Here is a 22432-nt window from a genome sequence, read left to right as displayed (position 1 = left end):
GGAGGTAAGGCGAGGGGAAGGAGGGGGCTGACCCCATCATCACCTTGTCTTTCCCCCAGCGCTTAGAACAGTGCTTCGCACATAGCAAGCGCTTACCCAAACCCCATTTATTGTTATCATCCTTATTGTTATTGCTCGATGGCTGGGGGAGGGATTCCATTTCCGGCCGTGTGAGGAGAAGGAGGGCGGAGGGCGATGATGGCGCCCGGCACTTCCGGCGGGGCTGGGGCCGCCTCAGAGGGAAGGCCCCGAAGGAAACAATAACAAACGGGAGGAGGAGGAGGAGGAAGAAGAAGGAGGAGGAGGGCGGCTTGTCGTCGTTATTGTCGGGATTGTCGGGACTGTGGGGAGATGTGAGGGGGAGCGGCCCCCTGCCCCTTGGCCTGTTGCCCCCTTGGCCTGTTGTCCTGGGCCGTGGGGCCTGCGGTGGGGTGGGCGGCCATGGCGGGCGTGGGGGCCCCGGGCCCCGGGGGCTACGCGGCCGAGTTCGTGCCGCCCCCGGAGTGCCCCGTCTTCGAGCCCAGCTGGGAGGACTTCACCGACCCGCTCGGCTTCATCGGACGCATCCGCCCGCTGGCAGAGAAGACGGGCATCTGCAAGATCCGACCCCCCAAGGTACCCCGGCGGGGCCGAGGCCCAAGACCTCGCATCACGACCCTCGTGGGGATAATGATGCTCATGAGGGGATCTGGGAAGCGCTCACTGTGTGCCAGGCACTGTGCTAAGCGCTTACTATGTGCCAGGCACTGTGCTAAGCGCTGGGGGAGAGACAAGGTGTTGGTGGCATTTGGGAAGCGCTTACTATGTGCCAGGCACTGTGCTAAGCGCTGGGGGAGAGACAGGGTGATGATGGGATTACTATGTGCCAAGCCCTCTTCTAAGCGCTGGGGGAGAGACAAGGTGATGGTGGCATTTGGTAAGCGATTACTATGTGCCAGGCTCTGTTCTAAGCGCTGGGGGAGAGACAAGGTGATGGTGGCATTTGGGAAGCGATTACTATGTGCCAGGCTCTGTTCTAAGCGCTGGGGGAGAGACGAGGTGATGATGGGATTACTATGTGCCAAGCCCTCTTCTAAGCGCTGGGGGAGAGACAAGGTGATGGTGGCATTTGGTAAGCGATTACTATATGCCAGGCTCTGTTCTAAGCGCTGGGGGAGAGACAAGGTGATGGTGGCATTTGGTAAGCGATTACTATGTGCCAGGCTCTGTTCTAAGCGCTGGGGGAGAGACGAGGTGATGATGGGATAACTATGTGCCAAGCCCTGTTCTAAGCGCTGGGGGAGAGACAGGGCGTTTGGCATTTGGGAAGCGCTTACTATGTGCCAGGCACTGTTCTGATTGCTGGGGGAGAGACAAGGTGATGGTGGCATTTGGGAAGCGCTTACTAAGTGCCAGGCACTGTGGTAGGCGCTGGGGGAGAGACTAGGTGATGATGGGATTACTGTGTGCCAAGCCCTGTTCTAAGCGCTGGGGGAGAGACAAGATGGTGATGGCATTTGGTAAGCCCTTACTGTGTTCCAGGCACCGTTCTAAGCGTTAGGGGAGAGACAAGGTGATGATGGGATTACTATGTGCCAAGCCCTGTTCTAAGCGTTGGGGGAGAGACAAGGTGATGATGGCATTTGGTAAGCCCTTACTGTGTTCCAGGCACTGTTCTAAGCGTTAGGGGAGAGACAAGGTTTTGATGGCATTTGGTAAGCGATTACTGTGTGCCAAGCCCTGTTCTAAGCGTTGGGGGAGAGACAAGGTGATGATGGCATTTGGTAAACCCTTACTGTGTTCCAGGCACTGTTCTAAGCGTTAGGGGAGAGACAAGGTTTTGATGGCATTTGGTAAGCGATTATTGTGTGCCAAACCCTGTTCTAGGCGCTGGGGGAGAGACAAGGTGATGATGGGATTACTATATGCCAAGCCCTGTTCTAAGCGCTGGGGGAGAGACAAGGTGATGGTGGCATTTGGGAAGTGCTTACTATGTGCCAGGCACTGTTCTAATTGCTGGGGGAGAGACAAGGTGATGATGGCATTTGGTAAGCGATTACTATGTGCCAGGCACTGTTCTAAGCGCTGGGGGAGAGACAAGGTGATGATGGGATTACTATGTGCCAAGCCCTGTTCTAAGCGCTGGGGGAGAGACAAGGTGATGGTGGCATTTGGGAAGCGCTCACTATGTTCCAGGCACTGTTCTCAGCGCTGGGGGAGAGACAAGGTGATGATGGCATTTAGTAAGCGATTACTATGTGCCAGGCACTGTTCTAAGCACCTGGGTATATTCAAGGTGATGATGGGATTTGGTAAGCGCTCACTATGTTCCAGGCACTGTTCTAAGCGCTGGGGGAGAGACTAGGTGATGATGGGATTTGGTAAGCGCATACTGTGTGCCAGGCACTGTTCTAAGCCGTGGGGGAGAGGCAAGGTGATGCTGGCATTTGGTAAGCGATTACTATGTGCCAAACCCTGTTCTAAGCGCTGGGGGAGAGACAAGGTGATGATGGGATTTGGTAAGTGCTTACTATGTGCCAGGCACTATTCTAAGCGTTGGGGGAGAGACAAGGTGATGGCATTTGGTAAGCAATTACTGTGTGCCAAACCCTGTTCTAAGCGCTGGTAGAGGGACAAGGTGATGACGGGATTTGGTAAGTGCTTACTATGTGCCAGGCACTGTTCTAAGTGCTGGCAGAGAGACAAGGTGATGGCACTGTTCTAAGCGTTGGCAGAGAGACAAGGTGATGATGGGATTTGGTAAGCACCTACTATGTACCAGGCACTGTTCTAAGCACCTGAGTAGATTCAAGGTGATGATGATGATGGCACTTGGGAAACACTCACTATGTTCCAGGCACTGTTCTAAGCGCTGGGGTAGAGACAAGGTGATGATGGCATTTGGTAAGCGCTTACTATGTGCCAGGCACTGTTCTAAGCACCTGGGGAGAGACAAGGTGATGATGGCATTTGTTAAGCACTTACTATGTGCCAGGCACTGTTCTAAGCGCTGGGGGAGAGACAAGGTGATGATGGGATTTGGTAAGTGCTTACTGTGTGCCAGGCACTGTTCTAAGCGCTGGTGAAGAGACAAGGTGATGATGGGATTTGGTAAGCGCTTACTATGTGCCAGGCACTGTTCTAAGCATTGGGGGAGAGACAAGGTGATGATGGCATCTGGTAAGTGCTTACTATATGCCAGGCACTGTTCTAAGCATTAGGGGAGAGACAAGGTGATGATGGGATTTGGTAAGCGATTACTATGTGCTAGGCACTGTTCTAAGCACCTGGGTAGATTCAAGGTGATGATGATGATGGTATTTGGTAAGCGCTTACTATATGCCAGGCACTATTCTAAGCACTGAGAGAGAGTCAAGGTGAGGATAGCATTTGGTAAGCCTTTACTATGTGCCAGGTTCTGTTCTAAGTGCTGGTGGAGAGACAAAGTGATGATGGCATTTGGTAAGCACTTACTACGTGCCAGGCTCTGTTCTAAGCGCCTGCGGAGAGACAAGGTGATCATTGGATTTGGTAAGCCCTTACTATGTGCCAGTAATAAGTGGTATTTATTAAGTGCTTACTATGGCAAAACACTGCTCTAAGCACTGGGAGAGAGTCAAGGTGATGATGGCATTTGGTAAGCACTTACTATGTGCCAGGCACTGTTCTAAGTGCTGGGGGAGAGAAAAGGTAATGGGATTTGGTAACAATTTACTATGTGCCAGGCACTGTTCTAAGCGCTGGTGAAGAGACAAGGTGATGATGGGATTTGGTAAGCACTTACTATGTTCCAGGCACTGTTCTAAGCGCTAGTGGAGAGACAACGTGATGATGGGATTTGGTAAGTGCTTACTATGTGCCAGACACTGTTCTAAGCGCTGGGGGAGAGACAAGGTGATGATGATGATGGGATTTGGTCAGTGCTATGTGACAGGCACCGTTCTAAGCACTGGGGGAGATACAAGGTGATCAGGTTGTCCCACGTGGGGCTCACGGTCTTAATCCCCATTTTACAGATGAGGTAACTGAGGCACAGAGAAGTGACTTGGCTTGTCCAAGGTCACACAGCAGACAAGTGGCGAAGTTGGGATTAGAACCCATGTCCTCTGACTCCCAAGCCCGGGCTCTTTCCACTGAGTCACGCTGCCTCTCAAGCAATCAATTGTATTCATTGAGCCCTTGCCGTGTGCGAAGCACTGGGCGAAGTGATCGGGAGAGGGCAGGCCAACAGAGTTGGTGGACACGTTTCATGGCCACAGGGCTGGGATGGTCAGTTCTAGTCCCGGCCCGCCGCTTGTCTTCTGGGTGACCTTGGGGAAGTCACGACACTTCTCCCTGCCTCAGTTTCCTCATCGGTAAAATGTCGAGTAAGGCGGTGAACCCTATGTGGAACTGGGGCTGTGTCCGACCCTATTATCTTGTATCTATCCCAACACTTACTACAGTGCCTGGCGTGTAGTAAGCATTTAACAAATACCACGTTACTGTCAGTAAAATGGGGATTCAGTTCCTATTTTCTCACCCCAATGGTGTAAGCTCGTTGTTGGCAGGGACTGTGTCTGCCGACTCTGTAGTGGACTCTTCCAAGTGCTTAGTCCAGTGCTCTGCCCGCAGTAAGTGCTCAATAAATACCGTTGATTGATCCCTTTAGACTGCGAGCCCCGTGTGCTATAGGGACTGTGTCTGATCTGCTTATATTGTATCCATCCTAGCGCTTAGAACAGTGCCTGGCATATAGCGCTTTTTTATTCTGTGGATTGTGGGGTGGGGAGGGGCCAGGCCTTTCTCCCACATCCACTCCCTCCTCTCACTTGGTCCCTTTTCCCACCTCCCATCTCATCTTGAACGGGCTCAATCAGTGATACTGTGTGAACTCCGTGTACCGAGTGGTTGGGTGAGTACATTATAATAGAATGGGTAGACGTGCTCCCTGCCACATTGTGCTGAAAGTCCAGACACATAAATAATGGGGAAAGATGGTTGAGGCTCTCTGATCCCAGGGCAAGGCTGGAGAGTCCGTCACATGATGTCTGAGAGGAAAAGGAGGTTTGTTGTCCCCCTAGGATGGGGCTGCATGACTAGTGGATAGTCCCAGGATAGTGGAAACTCCTCGAGGGCCGGCATCATGTCTACTCACTCTGTTGTACTCTCCTAAGCACTCAGTAGACTGTAAGCTCCTTGACGGCGGGGACTATATCTACCAAGTCTATTGAATTCTCCCAAGCATTCAGTACAGTACCCTGCACAGAGTAGGCTGTAAATTCTTTGAGAGCAGGGATTGTGTCTCCTCTCTCCTGCTGTGGTCAGGGAGCGTGCCTGCTAATTCTGTTTATTGTACTCTCCCAAGCACTTAGAACAGTGCTCTGCACAGAGTAAGCGCTCAGTATATACCATTGATTGATTTGTACTCAAGCTCACAGTCCAGGGTCTTGCACTCAAATACTATTTACTGACCGATTAGAGGAAAAGGAGTTCAGGGGAACTGTTCAAAGAGAAATAGGCCCAAGCGTCAGAGACCCAGGGAGAACTGTTTGGGACCACAATTGCTGCCTAAAAGGAAATGAAAACCCAGATCTCTGCTGTGGGCAGTAAGAACAGGTAGTTATGGATTAGGTCTGCGATCTCACCTACCTGCTCTCAAAATCTTTGCGAAGTACAGAAGGGCGGAGATCGGAATTAAAGTGCAAGGGGCTGTATGAGGTTACGCAGCAGGTGGGCAGCTGCAGCCGTCACCTTTAAAACTAGGGCTGCCCTCACCCAAGGAGGGTTTGAGATCCCCCGCTCGGTTGCGGGAGACTAGCTTGTCGGAGAGCCGTAAAGGAAGGCGAGCTTTGGGCGAGGTGAAAACTGTCGGTGGAGACGGATGTTTTAAAAACAATGGGGAAGTGGTGAGGGTTTAAGGGAAGCCGGGTGAGCAGGGAGAAGCTGGCTGGGACTTGTCGGAGGGGAAGGAAATGATCTCAGAAAGGATTCCCACATTCAGTGGGCTCGCAGGTGATTGTAGTAGTGGCAGTGGTAAAATCCTAATATTAACAATAGTGGTGTTTAAGTGCCCACTGTGTGCCAAGCACTGTATTAAGCGCTGAAGTAGATATAGGACATGATCTCCAAGGAAATGTCCTTTCTTAACTGGTGGATTAGAAAACCTCTGGTTCCCTCAGTTCAGCACCTCTAAATCCCATCGAAGAATCTCCAGAACCAATAATCTCTTGGCCTGTCAGAATGATCCATTAACTTAATTTTTTTTTCTAGAGTTTTAAGCTCAACAGGACTCAAAATTCAGTCTGTCAAGTTGTTAGGGCTGGCAGACCTATGGGTTTTAATTCTGTTTCTCCTCTCCAGCCACCAAAGTGAATTCTGTGTCGCGCTGGCCCAGTCATCCTTCCCAAACTCAAGCCCAGTTCTTCCCTGCCGAGAGCCCCATCCCAAATCTATAATCCCGTTCACTCTGCGTGGGTGGGTGTGTATCTGCACACCTACAGTTGATGGTATTTGTTGAGCTTCTCTAACAAACTGGGCTCTAGTGGAAATATTTCTGGTGTCCCCTGGTTCCTCACGCTCTTAAATCAATCAGGAGTATTTATTGAATGCTTATTCTGTGCAGAGTATGCCACTGATTGGTTGGGAGAGTACAGTAGCATTAGTACAAATGATCCTTGCCTCATGGAATTTCCAGTCTACATGTGCCCAGAACTGGACTAAGCATTTGGTTGAGCCCAGCAGAATTAGGTGACCTGATCCCTACCCTCAAGGAGCAATCTCAGCACTTCTTGACAGATATTATATTGTGCTTCAGTACAGAACTCTGCATACAGGAAGCCCTCAAGAAATACAAGTGATGGATAGATGTATCACCAAAATAGAGACACTAATAGAAACTGGTTGCTTTTTGGGTGAGGGGAGGTTTTTTTACTTTACCTCTTCTTGTTTTTGAATTCTGGGATTTTTTAAAAACATTTTGAGTGTGACAGATTTGAAGTTGATTCCAGCGAGAAGGACAATTTCTAGGAAGGGGTTTATGGCAGGTAGAAATACCCTCTCTCCCCACCCATTGCGTAAAGATTTTCATGAGACATGGGTTGAGGAGGGTTTGTAGGGATCGAAATAAAAAAAACAGAAAGACAGTGAACACCCTTGGAAAAAAAAAAAACCTTTTTAACCCCGGGCCACAGGTGGAGAGAGGGGGTGTGTCTCCATCCCTGAGTGGCTTGTAGCAGGTCAGAAGGTAAGATGTTCCTAATGATTTTTTTTAAATTGTTTTTTAATTCATTCTTAGGACTGGCAGCCTCCATTCGCATGTGAAGTGAAGAGTTTTCGCTTCACTCCGCGTGTTCAGCGTCTGAATGAACTCGAGGTGAGTTTCGCCGGAACCTCCTCGCCCCATGCAGGCACAGAAGTCTCCCCTTTCTCCACTTTGGTTTCTGGCCATCCTTTCCTTTCCCCTGCCGCTGTCCCAGAGGCCTCTGCTAGGGGTTAGCCCCAGCTGGGGTTGGAGCATAGTGACACTCCTTGAGCTAGGGAGTTTAAGTAATGAACCAAGAAGTTCTTGCATAGTTTGGCCTGAGTTCCACCAAGGGAAAGGCCACTGCTTGGCTGGCCAGACTGTGATAATCGGCCCCCTCCACCCAGCTCCTTCCATGCTCTTCCATTTTTTTTTTTTAAATGGTATTTGTTAAGCACTTATAATGTACCAGGCACTATACTAAGCACTGGGCTAGATACAAGCTAATCAGCTTGGACACAATCCCTGTCCCTTACGGAACTCACAGTCTTTCCCCATTTTACAGGTGAGGGAACTGAGGCACAGAGAAGTGCAGTGACTTGCCCATGCTCATTCTGCAGACGAGTGGTGGAGCTGGGATTAAAACCCAGGTCTTTCTGACTCCACTAGGCCACGTTGCATCCTCTCCTCCAGTTTGCTTTATGAGCCTTTCTAAGAAACGTTGCAACCTCTGCTGTGATCCACTGGGAAAGCCGATCTCGCTCAGTCTTCTCGTTTACGAGATCAGACGAGCACTTCCCCCAGCACCCTTCTCCAGATTTCTCCCGAAATGATTTTCTACTCCTCCTTTTTTAATTCTTCAAACTGAAGCCCAGGCAGGAACAGAGTAGCAAGGCCGAGGGGATGGAGCCTGGGACTGGGAGTCAAAAGGACCTAGTTCTGATTGCGGCTCTGCCACCTGTCTGCTGTGTGACCTTGGGCCAGTCCTTTCATTTCTCTGTACCTCAGTTCCCTCATCTGGAAAATGGAGACTAAGACTGTGAGCCCCATGTGGGACAGGGACTTTATCCAGCCCGATTATCTTGTATCTGCCTCAGCGCTTAGAACAGTGCCTGGCACATACAATTTAAAAAAAAAAAAAAGAACGAGTTTGTGTCCCTTCTCCAGTGGTCTGGGAGGTTGCTCTTTGGAGCAAAACACAGTCCTCCCATCTCTTCCCGGTTGAAGCAGAACTTCCTACTGCCATTTTTCTTTTCTTTTACGTTTCCTCATGGAGGATTAATATGTCATTTCTGATTCCATTAGCTAAATGGCTATGCACCCACTCTGTTGTGAGCCAACCCCGCACCCTTCCCCAGGCTTCTTTTTCTGCATGAAAAAAGAAGCATGAAGAAGCAGCATGTCTCAGTGGAAAGAGCACGGGCTTTGGAGTCAGAGGTCATGGGTTCTAATACCCACTCTGCCAGTTGTCAGCTGTGTGACTTTGGGCAAATCACTTAACTTCTCTGGGCCTCAGTTACCTCATCTGGAAAATGGGGATTAAGACTGTGAGCCCCCTGTGGGACAACCTGATCACCCTGTTACCTCCCCAGCGCTTAGAACAGTGCTTTGCACACAGTACTTAAGCGCTTAGTACAGTGCTCTGCACAGAGTAAGCGCTCAATAAATACGATTGAACGAATGCTGGCTATAGTTCACACCTTCATCATTTTTTCCCCCTTCTGTCTTTCTCTCCCCCAACTCCTCGCTGGATTGCAGGCAATGACCCGAGTGAGACTGGACTTCTTGGATCAACTGGCCAAATTCTGGGAACTCCAAGGGTCCACTTTGAAAATCCCCGTGGTGGAGCGGAAAATCCTGGATCTCTATGCTCTGAGCAAGGTGATGGGGGGGCTGTGCCGGGTTAGGGGTTTCAGCCCAGGGGCCAGATTTGCCAGGCTGCTAGGAGCACAAAGCCACCTGTTTTAGGAGGATTAGGAGGTGTAAGCTCCTTGTGGGCAGGGAATATGTCTGTTATATTGTTGTGTTGTACTCTCCTAAGATCATAGTAGTAGTAATGGCATTTATTAAGCTCTTATTGTGTGCAGAGCACTTTACTAAGCGCTGGGAAAGAATTTCCAGGTCTCTGGCCCTCAGGACCCACAATCTAATAAAACATGGAGACAATAACAATAATAATAATTGTGGTATTTGTTTAGCACTTGCTATGTGCCAAAAACCCGACTGTTGTGTGCCTTTGGGCAAGTCACTTCATTGCGCACACTAAATAATTATGATTGATTGATTGGAAGGCAATTGATTTGCCGGGAAATGGGTCATATGTCTGATGTGGTTGGTCAGCATGATGGAATAGGGAAGATGACAGTAATGATAATATTTAGAGAGAGGCAGCCAGGCCCAGTGGAAATAGCCCAGCGCTGGAAGTTAGGAAATCTGGGTTCTAACCCCGATTCTGCCACTTGCCAGTTGTCTGACCTTAGGCAAGCCGCTTCACTTTTCTGGGCCTCAGTTACCTCATCTGTAAATTGGGAATTAAGGCCATGAGCCCTGTGTGGAACAGGGACTATGTCCAAACTTATGAGCTCGTATCCACCCCAATGCCTGGCTCATAGTAAGTGTTTAACAAATGCCATTTAAAAAAAAAAGAAAAAGATATGTGTCTTCACCAAGTGTTGGTGACAGGATAAGAAATCAGATCCCTGCCTATCGGTAAACTCTTGAGCAGAGGCCTGCAGTTCACCCCTGACAATTTTTTTCCAAGACAATGTGTTTCAGATTACAGTAGCTAATTGCCTGAATGGCTAAATTTGAGCCAGTAAATGATACACTACCTGGGTTGGGGAAACTAAAATCAGAACGTATTTCTTACTGTTAGGGGATCCACTCTCTCTGAGGTTTTTTTTTGTTTTTAAAGTATATTTTTCCAGAGGTTGAGCTACACAATTGAGAATTTCATATGTATATTGCTTAAGACAGTGCTCTGCACACGGTGAGGCCTCAGTAAATAAAATCGACTGGTTGTTGAGCCTGTCATGTTTCTGCTCTTGCTTTTTTGTGTAGAGAAAGTGCACGGAAAGGATTCCATTCCCCTAATTATTGGTCGGGCTTGAAGTAGGCTTTATTGTTAGCATTATTGCTATCTGCACGGAACGTATTTGGTTGGTCGATAAAAACAAAGTTGCGATTTAGTGAACCAAGCAACAAGTTAGATGAGTCATTCCTCCCCACCCGAGATTATATGTTCTTTGTGGGGAGGGAATACATCTGTCAACTCCGTTGTATCGTACTCCCCCCAAGTGCTTAGTGCAGAACTTTGCACGCAGGAAGTGCTCAGTAAATACCATTGACTGAATCAGTAGTATTTATTGAACACTTACTGAGAGCTGGGCACTATCCTAAGAAGCCCATGGGAAAGTACAATAAGAAGAGACACATTTCAGCCTAACTGAGGAGACAAGTCCGAGATTATTTACAGATAGGAGTGGGACCAAGCAACGGAACCATTAACTTAAGTTCAGTTAACTATGTGGAGAAATAAGCTCACCATTTTTAAAATAATAATTGTTATTACATAATGTGCTTACAGTGTGCGTTACTCAGTACTAAGCGCTGGGGTAGACAAGATAATGAGGGTGGACACAGTCCCTGTCCCACACAGGGCTCACAGTTTACGTGCGAGGGAATAGGATTCAGTCCCCATTTTACAGATGAGGAGACTTAGGCACTGAGAATTAAAGTGACTCGCCCAGCGTCACAGGGCAGGATTAGAACCCAGATCCTCTGACGCCCAGGCTCTTTCCATTTCATACAGGTGCTGAGGATAGGATAGCTCAAGCACTACTCGTTCTAAACTCTGCTGGCCACAAAGTTGCCGGAACACCCCCTGTGTCTGCATCTAGAAGCAGCGTGGTTTAGTGGAAAGAGCACAGACTTGGAAGTCAGAGGACGTGGGTTCTAATCCCGGCTCCGCCACTTGTCTGCTATGTGACCTCGGGCAAGCCACTTATCTTCTCTGTGCCTCAGTTCTCTCATCTGCGAAACTGGGATTTGATTCCTGTTCTCCCTCCTACTTAGCCCTGTGTGGGACTTGAATGTATTATATCTATCCCAGCGCTTAGTACGGTGCTTGGCCCGCAGTAAGCGCTTAACAGATACCACAATTATTATCTAAAAACTAGGTTTAGCCAGCTAGATCCCTGGTGAGGAGTGACCAGCGGAGACAGTTGTAAATCCTCTGAACGACGTGAACCGTATCACGTAATGTGGTGAAAAATAGAGCTACTCCGATTTATGAGAACGAAGGATGTCATCTGGTAAGATTGGCTTCAGAGGTCATTCTCTGCTCTGCCTTTCAATCTGGGATTCAGGAGGGGTTAGTGTAGCAGGTTTTGCTATCAACCATACGACGGCATTTGGTACATGCCAGCCTCTGAGAGAGAGAAAGCAGATCATCAGATTGAACACAGTCCCCATCCCACGTGGGGCGCTCAGACTGAGGGAGGAAGAATGGGCATTTTCAGTCCCATTTGGCCAATGAGGAAAACAAGACGCAGATGGTCCAAGGTCGTATGGCGGGCAAGGGGTTGGAGTGGGCATTTAAACCCCGGTCTCAGTCAATGAGCGCTTGTCTCTCTATCTGATTTCCTAATATGACCGACAAACAGACACAGATGGTTAAATGTAGACTAAGTTCCTTGTGGGTAGTGATCGTGTCCACCAACTGTAGTGAAATGTGCTTTCCCAAGAGATTAGTATGGTCCTCTGCACACAGTAAACGCTCAGTAAATACCGTTGATAAAATAGGTGGAAGTGGGCATAGATACATGTGATAAAAACAAATATAATGAATACGTCTTTTTATATTAATGGTATTTGTTAAGCCCTTAGTAAGTGCCAGGCACTGTACTAAGCTCTGGGGTCGATACAGAGTAATCGTGTGGGACACAGCCCCTGTCCCCCATGGGACTCACAGTCTTAACCCCCATTTTACAGATGAGGTAACTGAGGCATAGAGAAGGGAAGTGCTTTGCCCAAAGTCATGCAGCAGACAAAAGGTGGAGCCGGGATTAGGACCCACGGCCTTCTGACTCTCAGGCTCGTGCTCTATCCACTAGGCAAGCTCTGCCTCTCGATTAATTAACTGTGAATACGAAGAAATCTACCCTACTCTCCTAAGTGCTTAGTCCAGTTCTCCGCGCATAGTAGACTGTAAGCTTCTTGAGGGCAAGGTGCGTGCCTGTCAACTCTTTTGTACTCTCCCAGGCTCTTAGTACAGTTCTCTGCACACCGTAAACGCTCAGTAAATATCATTATTGATCGACTCTGAGCGTTTTACGGCTTATTGAGCTCCAGGAGGACAGTCAGTCCGAGGCAGAATCTGTTTTTCTCTCTTTTACTACAGCCCCATCTCCCGAGAGGAAATCTGAAAGCAACGTGGCCTGGTGGATAGAGCAGGGGAGTCAGAAGAACCTGGGTTCTAATCCTGGCTCCGGCCCTTGTCTGCTGTGTGACCTTGGGCGAGTCACTTCCCCACAAGAGGCCCAGCCAAACACAAAATACCCCTCCTAGGGACAAGTACTGAATGTCTGGGTATCTGGCTAATAGCAGCCGGGTTAGTAAAAGTTGATCACTTTTTATTTAAATTTAGATGGTGCTTTGTGATGGTCCTTGGGAGGGTTGTTTTTCCCCGTAATTTTAATGGTAAAATAAATTTCCAGCCCTAGTCTAGGTCATTAAAGTGACAAAATGATGGCTTCCTGTTGGGATTGAATCACGTCCTGTCTTCCCTGCCCCACCCCCCGGCTGACGATTTACTCCTGGGAGCTCAGCGTGGTGCCTGGAATGACTGTGGGATTCTGTCTCCAGGCTCGCTGCCTGTGGCCAGAGCGCTGGAAACCATTCCGTCTTGAGCATTGGCCCCGCTCTCTGCCGGCCACGCGGTTTACTCCCGACCGCGGATTTGGCCGGGCCTGACACTGCCTTTTGTTCAGGTTCTGACCGGGGACCTGTGTTCCTTGTGTTGCCCCAAAGAAGGGTCTTCTGTGGGCCTCCTCTCGGAGTTTATGGGGCAAGACAAGCTTATCAGTATTCGGGGGGAGGTGACTGAGTTCGGGCTAGCTGGGAGGCAGGTGAAGTGTGTGGGTTAGTTGTGTGTGTTGTGTGTGATGTGGCAGGGAAAGATTTTTGGGGATTTTTTGCGGAGGGGGAGGGGGCGGTACCCACTTTGCCATCAGCAGTCATTCTGCATGCATTTGGCAGGGATGTTATAAAATAATGATGGTATTTGTTAGGCGCTTACTATGTGACAAGCACTGTTCTAAGCGCTGGGGGGGATACAAGGTAAACAGGTTGTCCCGCCTGGTGCTCACCATCTTAATCCCCATTTTACAGATGAGGTAACTGAAGCACAGAGAAGTGAAGTGACTTGCCCAAAGTCACATAGCTGACCAGCGGCGGAGGCGGGATTAGAACCCATGACCTCTGACTCCCAAGCCCGGGCTCTTTCCAGTGAGCCACGGTGCTTCTCTAAGCAGTTACCTTTAAGTTATATGAGATGGTGCGGGTGAAACAAACCCTTCCCGTGGCACCAACCCTAGGGACCCTTCCCCGTTCCCCTTCTAGACTGCGCAATACCTTTAGCGCCTTAAAAATCATCCAAAGAAGGAGGTGATGTACGTTGTGCTGACTGTCATCCCGGGGCTTCCCGTCGCCCCTCCTGGTCAGGAAGTGAGTCCTGACATGGAATCGAGGTCCCCGCATTTCCTCCTCCTGCTGTAGCTGCAGGAGTTTAACTGCCGTTTCCATCGGGTCTGCTCTGTGTGAGGATGGAAAGAGTGGGGAGAGATGGGTGCCAGGCTGTACTAAAGTACAGAGACTATTTATTTATCTATTTATATTAATGTCTGTCTCCCCATGTAGACTGTGAGCTCATTGTGGGCAGGAATGTGTCTGTTATTATATTGTACTCTCCTGAAGGATATGTCTGTTTGTTATTATATTGTACTCTCCTAAGAGCTTAGTACAGTGCTTTGCACATAGTAAGCGCTCTATAAATGTGAATGAATGAATGAACTGGTTTGGCTGCTTGTGCATGCATGGGACTAAGTGATTGGAGACCCTGAGTTGTTGTTCCAACTCCATCGCTCTGCTGCTGGTTGACCCTGGGCAAGTCCCTTGATTCTTCTGTGCTTCTGTTTCCTCATCTGTAAAATGGAAATAACATCCCTACCCTCCCTCCCTCTTAGATCATGAACCCAGTGCTGGAGAGGAACTGTATCTGCCTCGTACCCTGTATCTGCCCCAGGGTTTAGTGTAGTGCGGGGCACAGAGTAAACGCTGAATAAATACCATCATTATTAATATTGCTTTAGCATGTTAGGGTGGCTCAACAAATATTTGCAGTTGTTAGAAAACAACTTGGGCCCATTTCTTTGACTGTGGCCTAACATCATGAAACTGGGCCAAAATTCAGAGTTAATGAGTGTTTTGAAAAGCTGGAGAATAGCATAAGGAGCTAAAAATGGCAAAAAACCCAGCTTCTGATTGCACAGTTAAGTCACTTGGAAACAGCCCATTTAGCCTTTGTCGTACAGGAGGTAGAGTGTCAATCGATGGTATTTATTGAATGCTTAACTGTGTGCAGAGCACTGTACTAAGCACTTGGGAGAGTACAGTATAAAAGAGTTGGTAGGCACATTCCCTGCCCTCAAGGAGCTTACAGTCTAGAGGTGGGGCTCCCTGGCAGAGGAATCCGAGGCATCTTGCAGCCCAAACTGCAGGGAGCGGTGGGCTGTCTAGAGCTGAACCCCCCCTGCCCCACAAAAGACCTCTCTGTTGACTCTGTTTCAGATCGTCGCCAACAAAGGAGGATTCGAGATGGTCACTAAAGAGAAGAAGTGGTCCAAGGTGGGCAGCCGCCTGGGCTACCTACCGGGCAAAGGCACCGGCTCTCTGCTCAAGTCTCACTACGAACGGATCCTCTACCCGTATGAGCTCTTCCAGTCCGGTGTTAGCCTCATGGTGAGACCCCGGTCCAGCGGGCGGGGGCCCCGCTGGGGTGGCTCGGAGTGCGATCCGGGCTGCCATTCTTGGGAGGAAGGCGGACGGGCCGTGTGTCTCCAAACCGGGGGCCCACTGGTTGTCAGGTGGACGCCCTTTCCTAGAGTCGAGTGTCAAATCCAAAGGTTGCCCCGCTGACCCCCGTGCAGGGTGTTGGGGAGTCAGGTGTCCCGGGCCACTGGAGGAACATAGCTGAGGGTGGAGCCTGCTTTGTAGCCCGCACCCCCCTAGATGGAGGCCAGAGGCCCTCCCATCCCTTCCAGTCTCCGGCCACTGTCTGCCAGGCCAGATGCATGTTGCCCAGTGAGCGTCCCCTAATCCCTCCAGTGAGTTAACCCATCCTGACAGAACTTGTTTTCCCCGCTGGGATGGGAACTTAGCTTTCTTCAGCACTGCCTCTTCACATTTGAAACTATCTTTCGGTTTTGGGGAGCACAGCCGGGCTTCCCAGGAACCCTTTTTCCGCCCCCCCTGCTGTCCCCGGCTGATTCTCTGGCCTGCTCTCTGATTCCCTGCCAATCTGTGCTCTGATCCTTCAGGGTGTCCCACTGCCCAGCTTGGACCTTAAAGAGAAAGTGGAGGCCGCGGTCCCTGACACCGATTCCCAGGCTCCCCCAGATCAGGGCCCGAGGGCGAGCCTTCTGCCGAAGAGAACCAGGCGTGTCAAGTCCCAGGTACCCGCAGCCGGCGCGGCCCCCCCGTTGACCAGTGGGCACGTGCGGGCCAGAAGTCCGGACAGTGCCCCATGGGCCCCTGACCTCCGGTACCCAGGGAGAGGCGCCTCTGTCACGGGCCAGGAGGGGCAGGGGGAGGGCCAGTCTGGGGACCCAGCCCCTGGGAGCGGGGATGCGGGCTTCCCAGCTGATAGAGCAGGAGCAGGTGGACCGCTGGGGTTAGCTGGGTGCTCTGACCTGGTCCCTTGGATTCCCTCCATCCAGACAGAGTCGTTTGGGGTTCACACCCTCTCCTAAGCTCCCACGGAGCCCCAAGCTGTTCATTCTTATCTGCCCTCCCTTATATTCACATATTCAGAGAAGGCCACTACCCTTTCAAGGATCAGGGTGTCAGAAAAAGCCCTTGTCCCCTCTCCTCTGCTTGCCTGATGTTTTTTTTCTTTCTTTCCCTCTGCCCTCCTCTACTTTCCTGCCTAGGTATCGCTTTTAATCGCATGCTTCCTGTTCAAGAGCATGGTATCTTGCTTGGTGATTTTAAGATCTATATGGGGTGCATATCATCACTAATGCTATTTATTGAGCACTTAAATTGTGCAGAGCACTGTCCTAAACCATACAGTACAACAGAGTGGAGCAGTGTGGTGTAGTGGAAAGAGCCTGGGCCTGGGAGTTGAAAGTCCTGTTTTCAGATCCCGATTCCTTCGCTTGCCTCCTATGTGACCTTGGACCCCAGCGCTTAGTACGGTGCTTGGCTTAATGAGTGCCATAAAGATGGGAACATCCCTTGAGTGAAGGAATCCTCTTGTCCTAAAGCTCTGTAAGGATGGAGAGCTTAGATCTCTAGGGAGCACCAGGACGCCTTCGCCATGGAGCTGGTGCCCACCCTTTTCCATCAGGACCTACGAACGCCTCCTTGGCGACATTTAGGCCGCCGTCCGGCAGGCCGAGCTGTTGGCCTTTCGAGCAGTTGAGGAGAGGAAGAGGGGGTGTCGGAGCTCCTGCACCACCGGCGATCTCTTCCGGGCGGCAGTCGAATTGGAGCCTTGGCTCCTGGAGGCAACTAATGCCATCTTCTTTCTTAGAGTAGGCGTGGTGGGCTGGCATCTGCTGGTCAGCCTTGATAGGATTGTCACACTCCAAACGTGGGCAACAGGGTGACTTTAGAAGCTGTGTTGTCCATTTCCGCCCCATGGCAGTTTGCTAGTCTCCCAGGAGCTTGGTGCATGCAGTCACAGCGATTCATTGATGGGGTGGGGCAAGCAGGTCCTCGGATGGGGCAGCTGCAGCGGACCGGGGACCAACAGATGATACCAGAAGGTTCTTCTCAGACTCCTGTGGAAAGGGAAGAAATCAGAGAAAAAGCAACCCCAGTCCACGAGCTGTTGGTCCCAAGGCTTCTGCTCCACTTGGCAGGGCAGGCTCTGACTTGTTGATGCCAACGTTGGGGTGTGTCCGGGCCTGGCACTGAGGGAAGGTCATCAGTGGCATTTATTAAGTACTTACTACATACAGAGCGCTGTGCTAAGTCCTCAGTACACTTCAACACAACAGAGTTGGCAGACATGTTCCCTGTCCACAATGAGGCTGACAGTCCAGAGGTAACATCTAAACTGAAAGTCTGTCGGAGGAGGAGGGGAATCTGGGAAATCTGTCCTTGCCACCCCAGTCCCGGCAGGTCCTCCCTTTTGTGTGTGGTACCTGGCTCTGACTTTCCAAGGTGTCTGTGATGTGGTCTGGGCATCGCCGGGCTTTAGCGGCAGCTCGGTCGCAACCGGAGAACCTCGGGTTGTACAACGCCCCCGGGATTGGCAGGGCTGGGCCCAGGCTGGGGAAACAGAGGCTAGGGAACCAGAGCCTGCTGGACATGGAGCCCCTCAAAAAATGTGCAAGCCCTTTGGTGGTGTAGTGGGGGTTGTGTCTCCTACAGGAGGGGGCACTGAGCTTCCCCACCGCACTTTGGTCCCTTGCGTTTACCCGACTGAGGAGGAAGGTAGATATGTGGGGAGGAAATGAAGCCTTTTCCCCTCAGACCATGGCAAGTATTGTGACTCTCTCCCAGGGAAGCAGTGTGGCTTAGTGGAAGGAGCCCAGGCCTGAGAGGCTGAGGACCTGGATTCTAATATCCCGGTTCTGCTGCTTGTCTCCTTTATGACCTTGGGCAAGCCACTTTGCTTTTCTGTGCCTCAGTTCCCTCATCTGTAATGTGAGGATTAAGACCTTGAGCCCTGTGTGGGACAGAGACTGTTCAGTCTGTGTCTACCTCAGTGCTTAGTAGAGTGCCTGGCACATGGTATGCTCTTAACAAAACCATTTCAAAAAAAAAAAAGAGTGGCAGGGGCTGGAAGAAGTGGATGAATTCAGAAGGCCACCTTTCACTACACCGGCTGATGTGTGTTTTTTTGTGTGTTTTTTTTTTTTTTGCGGGGGGTGTGGGTGTTTAGCCGGAGACCGGAGAAGTGAGTAGGAATGCCGAGCTGAAGAAGCTTCAGATCTTTGGAGCGGGGCCCAAGGTGGTGGGTCTGGCGGTGGGAGCGAGAGAGAAAGAAGGTAAATTTGCATTTGCACTCGCATCTACGGAGGGCTGCGTGGGGCCGGGCAGCAGCGATGCAGCTTGGCATCTCTTCAGGGCCTCATCGGGCCTTGTGGCCTGTCTGTTGGACCTGATCCATATTGCCCCACAAGCGGCCTTGGACATATGTCACAACTTCTCAAGTCCTTCTGTTTCCTCATCTGTAAAATGGGGATTCAGTACCTGTTCTCCCTCCTACTTAGGCTGTGATCCCCACATGAGATAGGGCGTGCCACTGTTCAGATTAATGTACAGCAGTGCTTGGCACATAGTAAGCACGTAGCAAATACCATTATAATCGTTATTATCCCCCTCCTCCCACCACAGCAAGAAGAGGCCTGAAATAGAGGCTTGTGGGCTGTGAGCACGAGCCTGGTTTCCCGCTTGGAGATTTGCTTCTGTTGCTGCAAGCAGTCTGGTGGCTGTGGTGCCGGTGGGAGAGGGAACTGACGTGCAGCCGGTCCATACCGATCACTTAAATTCAGATGCAGAGTTGATAACCCTGCTCTTGAGGGGTATGGCATGGCCCTCGGTGCAGAGGAGGGGTGACCTCAGGGGGAAGACCCTCATACCCAGCCCGGGATGCCCCGGTTCTCTGCGGGAGGAGCAGTTGCCGTCAGTTCTGGGGGGCGTCTAAGAACTGAGGCGACTTCACTGTCTACCTCTGTAGACATCTCCCCAGAGCTCAGTCCGTCATGCCAGTACTAATACTGTGTGCAGAACACTGGACCCAGCATTTGGGAGAGTACATCAGAGTTGGTAGACATGATTCCTGCACATGAGGAGCTTTCAGGCAAGGGGAAGCTGCAGTATCCGTGTCTTTGGGCATGCCTTGGACTCTAAACCGTGAAGAGCCTGAAAATCTGCCCCTCTAACCCCAGCACCCTGCTGATTTGGGGGTTTTTGTATTGTGTGTTTGTCCTTGTGTTTTAGTGCTGTGTCTTTGCTCCCATTGTGTCCGTCTCCAGTCCTTTGTGTATCCTTTCCCAGCTGCTTAGTATGTAGTGCTCTGTTCCCAGTCAGCGTGAAAGAAGTACTCTCATTATGATGGTTGTGGAATTACCTACAGCTGGTGAGCCTAGGGCTGCAGATCGATCCATCACTGAGCCATCTAGAGGTCCCCTCCCGGCCCAGCGTAGCCCGTGGGCTACATTCCCAGACGACCGGCTAGCTAGCCACTCCCGCCGACCCAACGGTGTCTGTCTTCCCTTCAACTTTGTGTACTGTACTCTCCTAAGTGCTTAGCACAGCGCTCGACACTCAGGAAGTACTCAATAAATGCGATCCGATTGATTCCAGATGCAGTCGCCCCGAGGCGCAAGGGGACCAGGCCGGAAGCCTTCAGCATGCAGATGAGGCAGCGTAAAGGGACGCTTGCGGTTAACTTTGTAAGTTGCCCCGGGGACTCCCTGGTGGGGAGGGGCTTCCTACAGCTCCCCTCTGCTGCTGGCCCAGAATACGACTTCGACTTCGGTCCAGCCCGGAAATGTGCACCTCCAGGAGTGGGAGGGGGTCTCTTTTTTTTAATGATATTTAAGTGCTTACTGTATGCCAGGCATTTTAATCAATCAGGCATATTTACTGAGTGTTTATTGTGTGTGGGATATGGTACTAAGCGCTGGGGAGAGTGTAAATAACAGACACTTTACTAAGCGCTGGGGTAGATGCACGCTGATCAGATTGGATACAGTCCCCATCCCACATGGGGCTCGTAGTCTTAATACCCATTTTACTCATGAGGGATCCGAGACCCAGAGAAGTGAAGTGACCCACCCAAGGTCACACAGCAGACCATGTGTTAGTTGAACCCTTGTGTGGCCCCTTTGCTAGTTGAACTACGTGATTGACTGGCTTAGGCCAGAAAGTGACCCCCAGAAGACAATGAAGCCTCGTGGGAAGGGCCTGGGTTGGGGACTCAGGTTTGAGTCCCAGCTCCTCCAGTGGCCTGCTGGGTGATCTTGGGCAAGTCACTTCTCTGGGCCTCAGTTTACTCCTCTGTGAAATGGGGATAGGAGAGATTGTGAGCCATCTGTGGGACAGGGACATTGTCCAGGCCCTTGGCCTTGGATCTACCCCAGTTCTTATTTCCTCATTTCCCACTTCCTTCAGCATCACCCTGATTTGCTCCCTTTATTCACCCCTCCCTCAGCCCCACAGCCCTCATATCCATATCTGTCATTTATTTATATTAATGTCTTTCTCCCCATGTAAACTGTGAGCTCATTGTGGGCAGGGATTGTGTCTGCCAATTCTGTTTTATCGTACTCTCCCAAGCACTTAGTACAGTGCTCTAAGCACAGTAAGTACTCAAAAAATACCATGAATTGATAGTAAAGTGCGTAGTACAAAGCGGTTAGATTATTCTTAAACATTTAGATCCGTTTTACTCGGTAACTGATACGTGCCTGGCTTTTATTATACCGTCCAAGTGCTTAGTCCCAAACTTTGCCCTAGAGGATTCCTGGGCACCGGATGGCCATGATTATTCCAGGATTTATTGCCCACCCAAATGACTCGGAGCCAGGCGCTGCCGTTAGGTGATTCTGCTAGAGAAGTAGTGTGGCTCAGTGGAAAAAGCATGGGCTTTGGAGTCAGAAGTCATGGGTTCTAATCCCGGCTCTGCCACTTGTCAGTTGTATGACTTTGGGCAAGTCATTTAACTTCTCTGTGCCTCAGTTATCTCATCTGTAAAATAGAAAATGGAGACATCTCTCCCGCTTCCTCTGGAGGCCCCGGTGTGACCGCACTAGCCCTTTGAGCGGAGATAAAGGAAGGGGTGTCCAGTGGCAGGGGTTGGGGTGCTCTTTCAAGACCCATCAGTCAATCCATGCATGAACTCCACTTGTTTACTGGCAACGAGAGTGGGTCCTGGGATGCTGGGTGACATGGCACCGGACTGGTTGTCTCCCCAGGTGGACCTGTACGTCTGCATGTTCTGCAGCCGTGGCAACGAGGAGGACAAGCTGCTGCTTTGCGACGGCTGTGACGACAGCTACCACACTTTCTGCCTCATCCCACCGCTGCCCGACGTGCCCAAGGGTGACTGGCGCTGCCCTAAGTGTGTTGCGGAGGTAGAGATGCAACCCTACTGGGGCCAGCGGGGCGGAGATGGGCACCGGCTCCATCCGTCCCGCCTCCTTCCCCTCCGTCCCCAACTTCTTTTCCCTCCTCCCCTTACGGGACCCGCCCCTCCCTCGGAAATGGAAGAGATCAGGTGGAGAGGAATCCAGCCGGGATATTTGGGGAGATCTCTCCGGTCATTTGGTGTTTCCCCCAAGCCCTGAATGTAGACCTGACTTCCCTATCCAGAGATGGCCACCACCACTGCCAGTGGCACAAAAGCAAACCTGAGTGAGGAAAGATGGGCTCAGGTTGGCTTTTCTTCAACTAAAAATGACATCACCACCACCGGCCCCTCCCCTGCCGGCTGACAAAGATCCCCTCTCCCAGCAGAAACACATACACACATGCGTACTCACGTGAAGTCCTTCCCCTCTCACCTTCCCTTCCTGCCACGAAGTGGTATTTGGCTCCTGGGTTCCAGATCTAACCACTCCTCTTCAGGCTCTCTAGGTAGCCGGCAACAGCCTGCTTGGCTCTCAAACTGAAAGAGAACTGTTCTAAATCTGGGAGATTAGCAAGAAGTCATCAGGGACCCAAGGTCACCCGGCACATCTTCTTGAGATCCTGGGGGGTGGCCCCAGGACCCATCCTCCTACCACTTCTGCCCTCTGACCACAGGCTTGGGCCAACACGGAGTCTGTGGTCAGCAATGTGAATTAACATGGGGATGATGATAATAGTGTCTGTTGAATGCTTAGCATTGGGCCAGGCAGGGGATGGGGAGGATCAGGATAATTGGATCAGACCCAATTCCTGTCCCACCTGAGGCTCACAGCCGTTCCATAGATGAGGCAACTGAGGCCTGTA

The 22432-nt window shown here is 50.7% G+C and overlaps 1 protein-coding gene across 4 annotated transcripts in view; it reads left to right on the top strand.

Moving 5' to 3' along the window:
* Positions 1-255: 255 nt before the first annotated feature.
* The window catches only part of KDM5A (lysine demethylase 5A), a 54408-nt gene continuing 32231 nt past the window's right edge, over positions 256-22432 (top strand). For 3 of the 4 annotated variants that reach the window (XR_005456428.1, XR_005456427.1, XM_038768011.1), the window contains exons 1-8: positions 256-615; positions 7256-7333; positions 8960-9082; positions 15050-15220; positions 15799-15933; positions 18375-18480; positions 19802-19890; positions 21415-21573. Coding sequence is in view for 1 of the 4 variants with exons in the window: in XM_038768011.1 (XP_038623939.1) it covers positions 442-615; positions 7256-7333; positions 8960-9082; positions 15050-15220; positions 15799-15933; positions 18375-18480; positions 19802-19890; positions 21415-21573 (1035 nt within the window). In the remaining 3 variants the exon portion in view is untranslated. The remainder of the gene's footprint in view (positions 616-7255; positions 7334-8959; positions 9083-15049; positions 15221-15798; positions 15934-18374; positions 18481-19801; positions 19891-21414; positions 21574-22432) is intronic. The other variant, XR_005456429.1, reaches the window with a different exon arrangement.

This window comes from Tachyglossus aculeatus, chromosome 27, assembly GCF_015852505.1.
Source record: "Tachyglossus aculeatus isolate mTacAcu1 chromosome 27, mTacAcu1.pri, whole genome shotgun sequence".
NCBI classification, from domain to species: Eukaryota; Metazoa; Chordata; class Mammalia; order Monotremata; family Tachyglossidae; genus Tachyglossus; species Tachyglossus aculeatus.
Note: the sequence above shows the minus strand (reverse complement) of the source record. Positions and strands in the feature narration are given on the sequence as shown.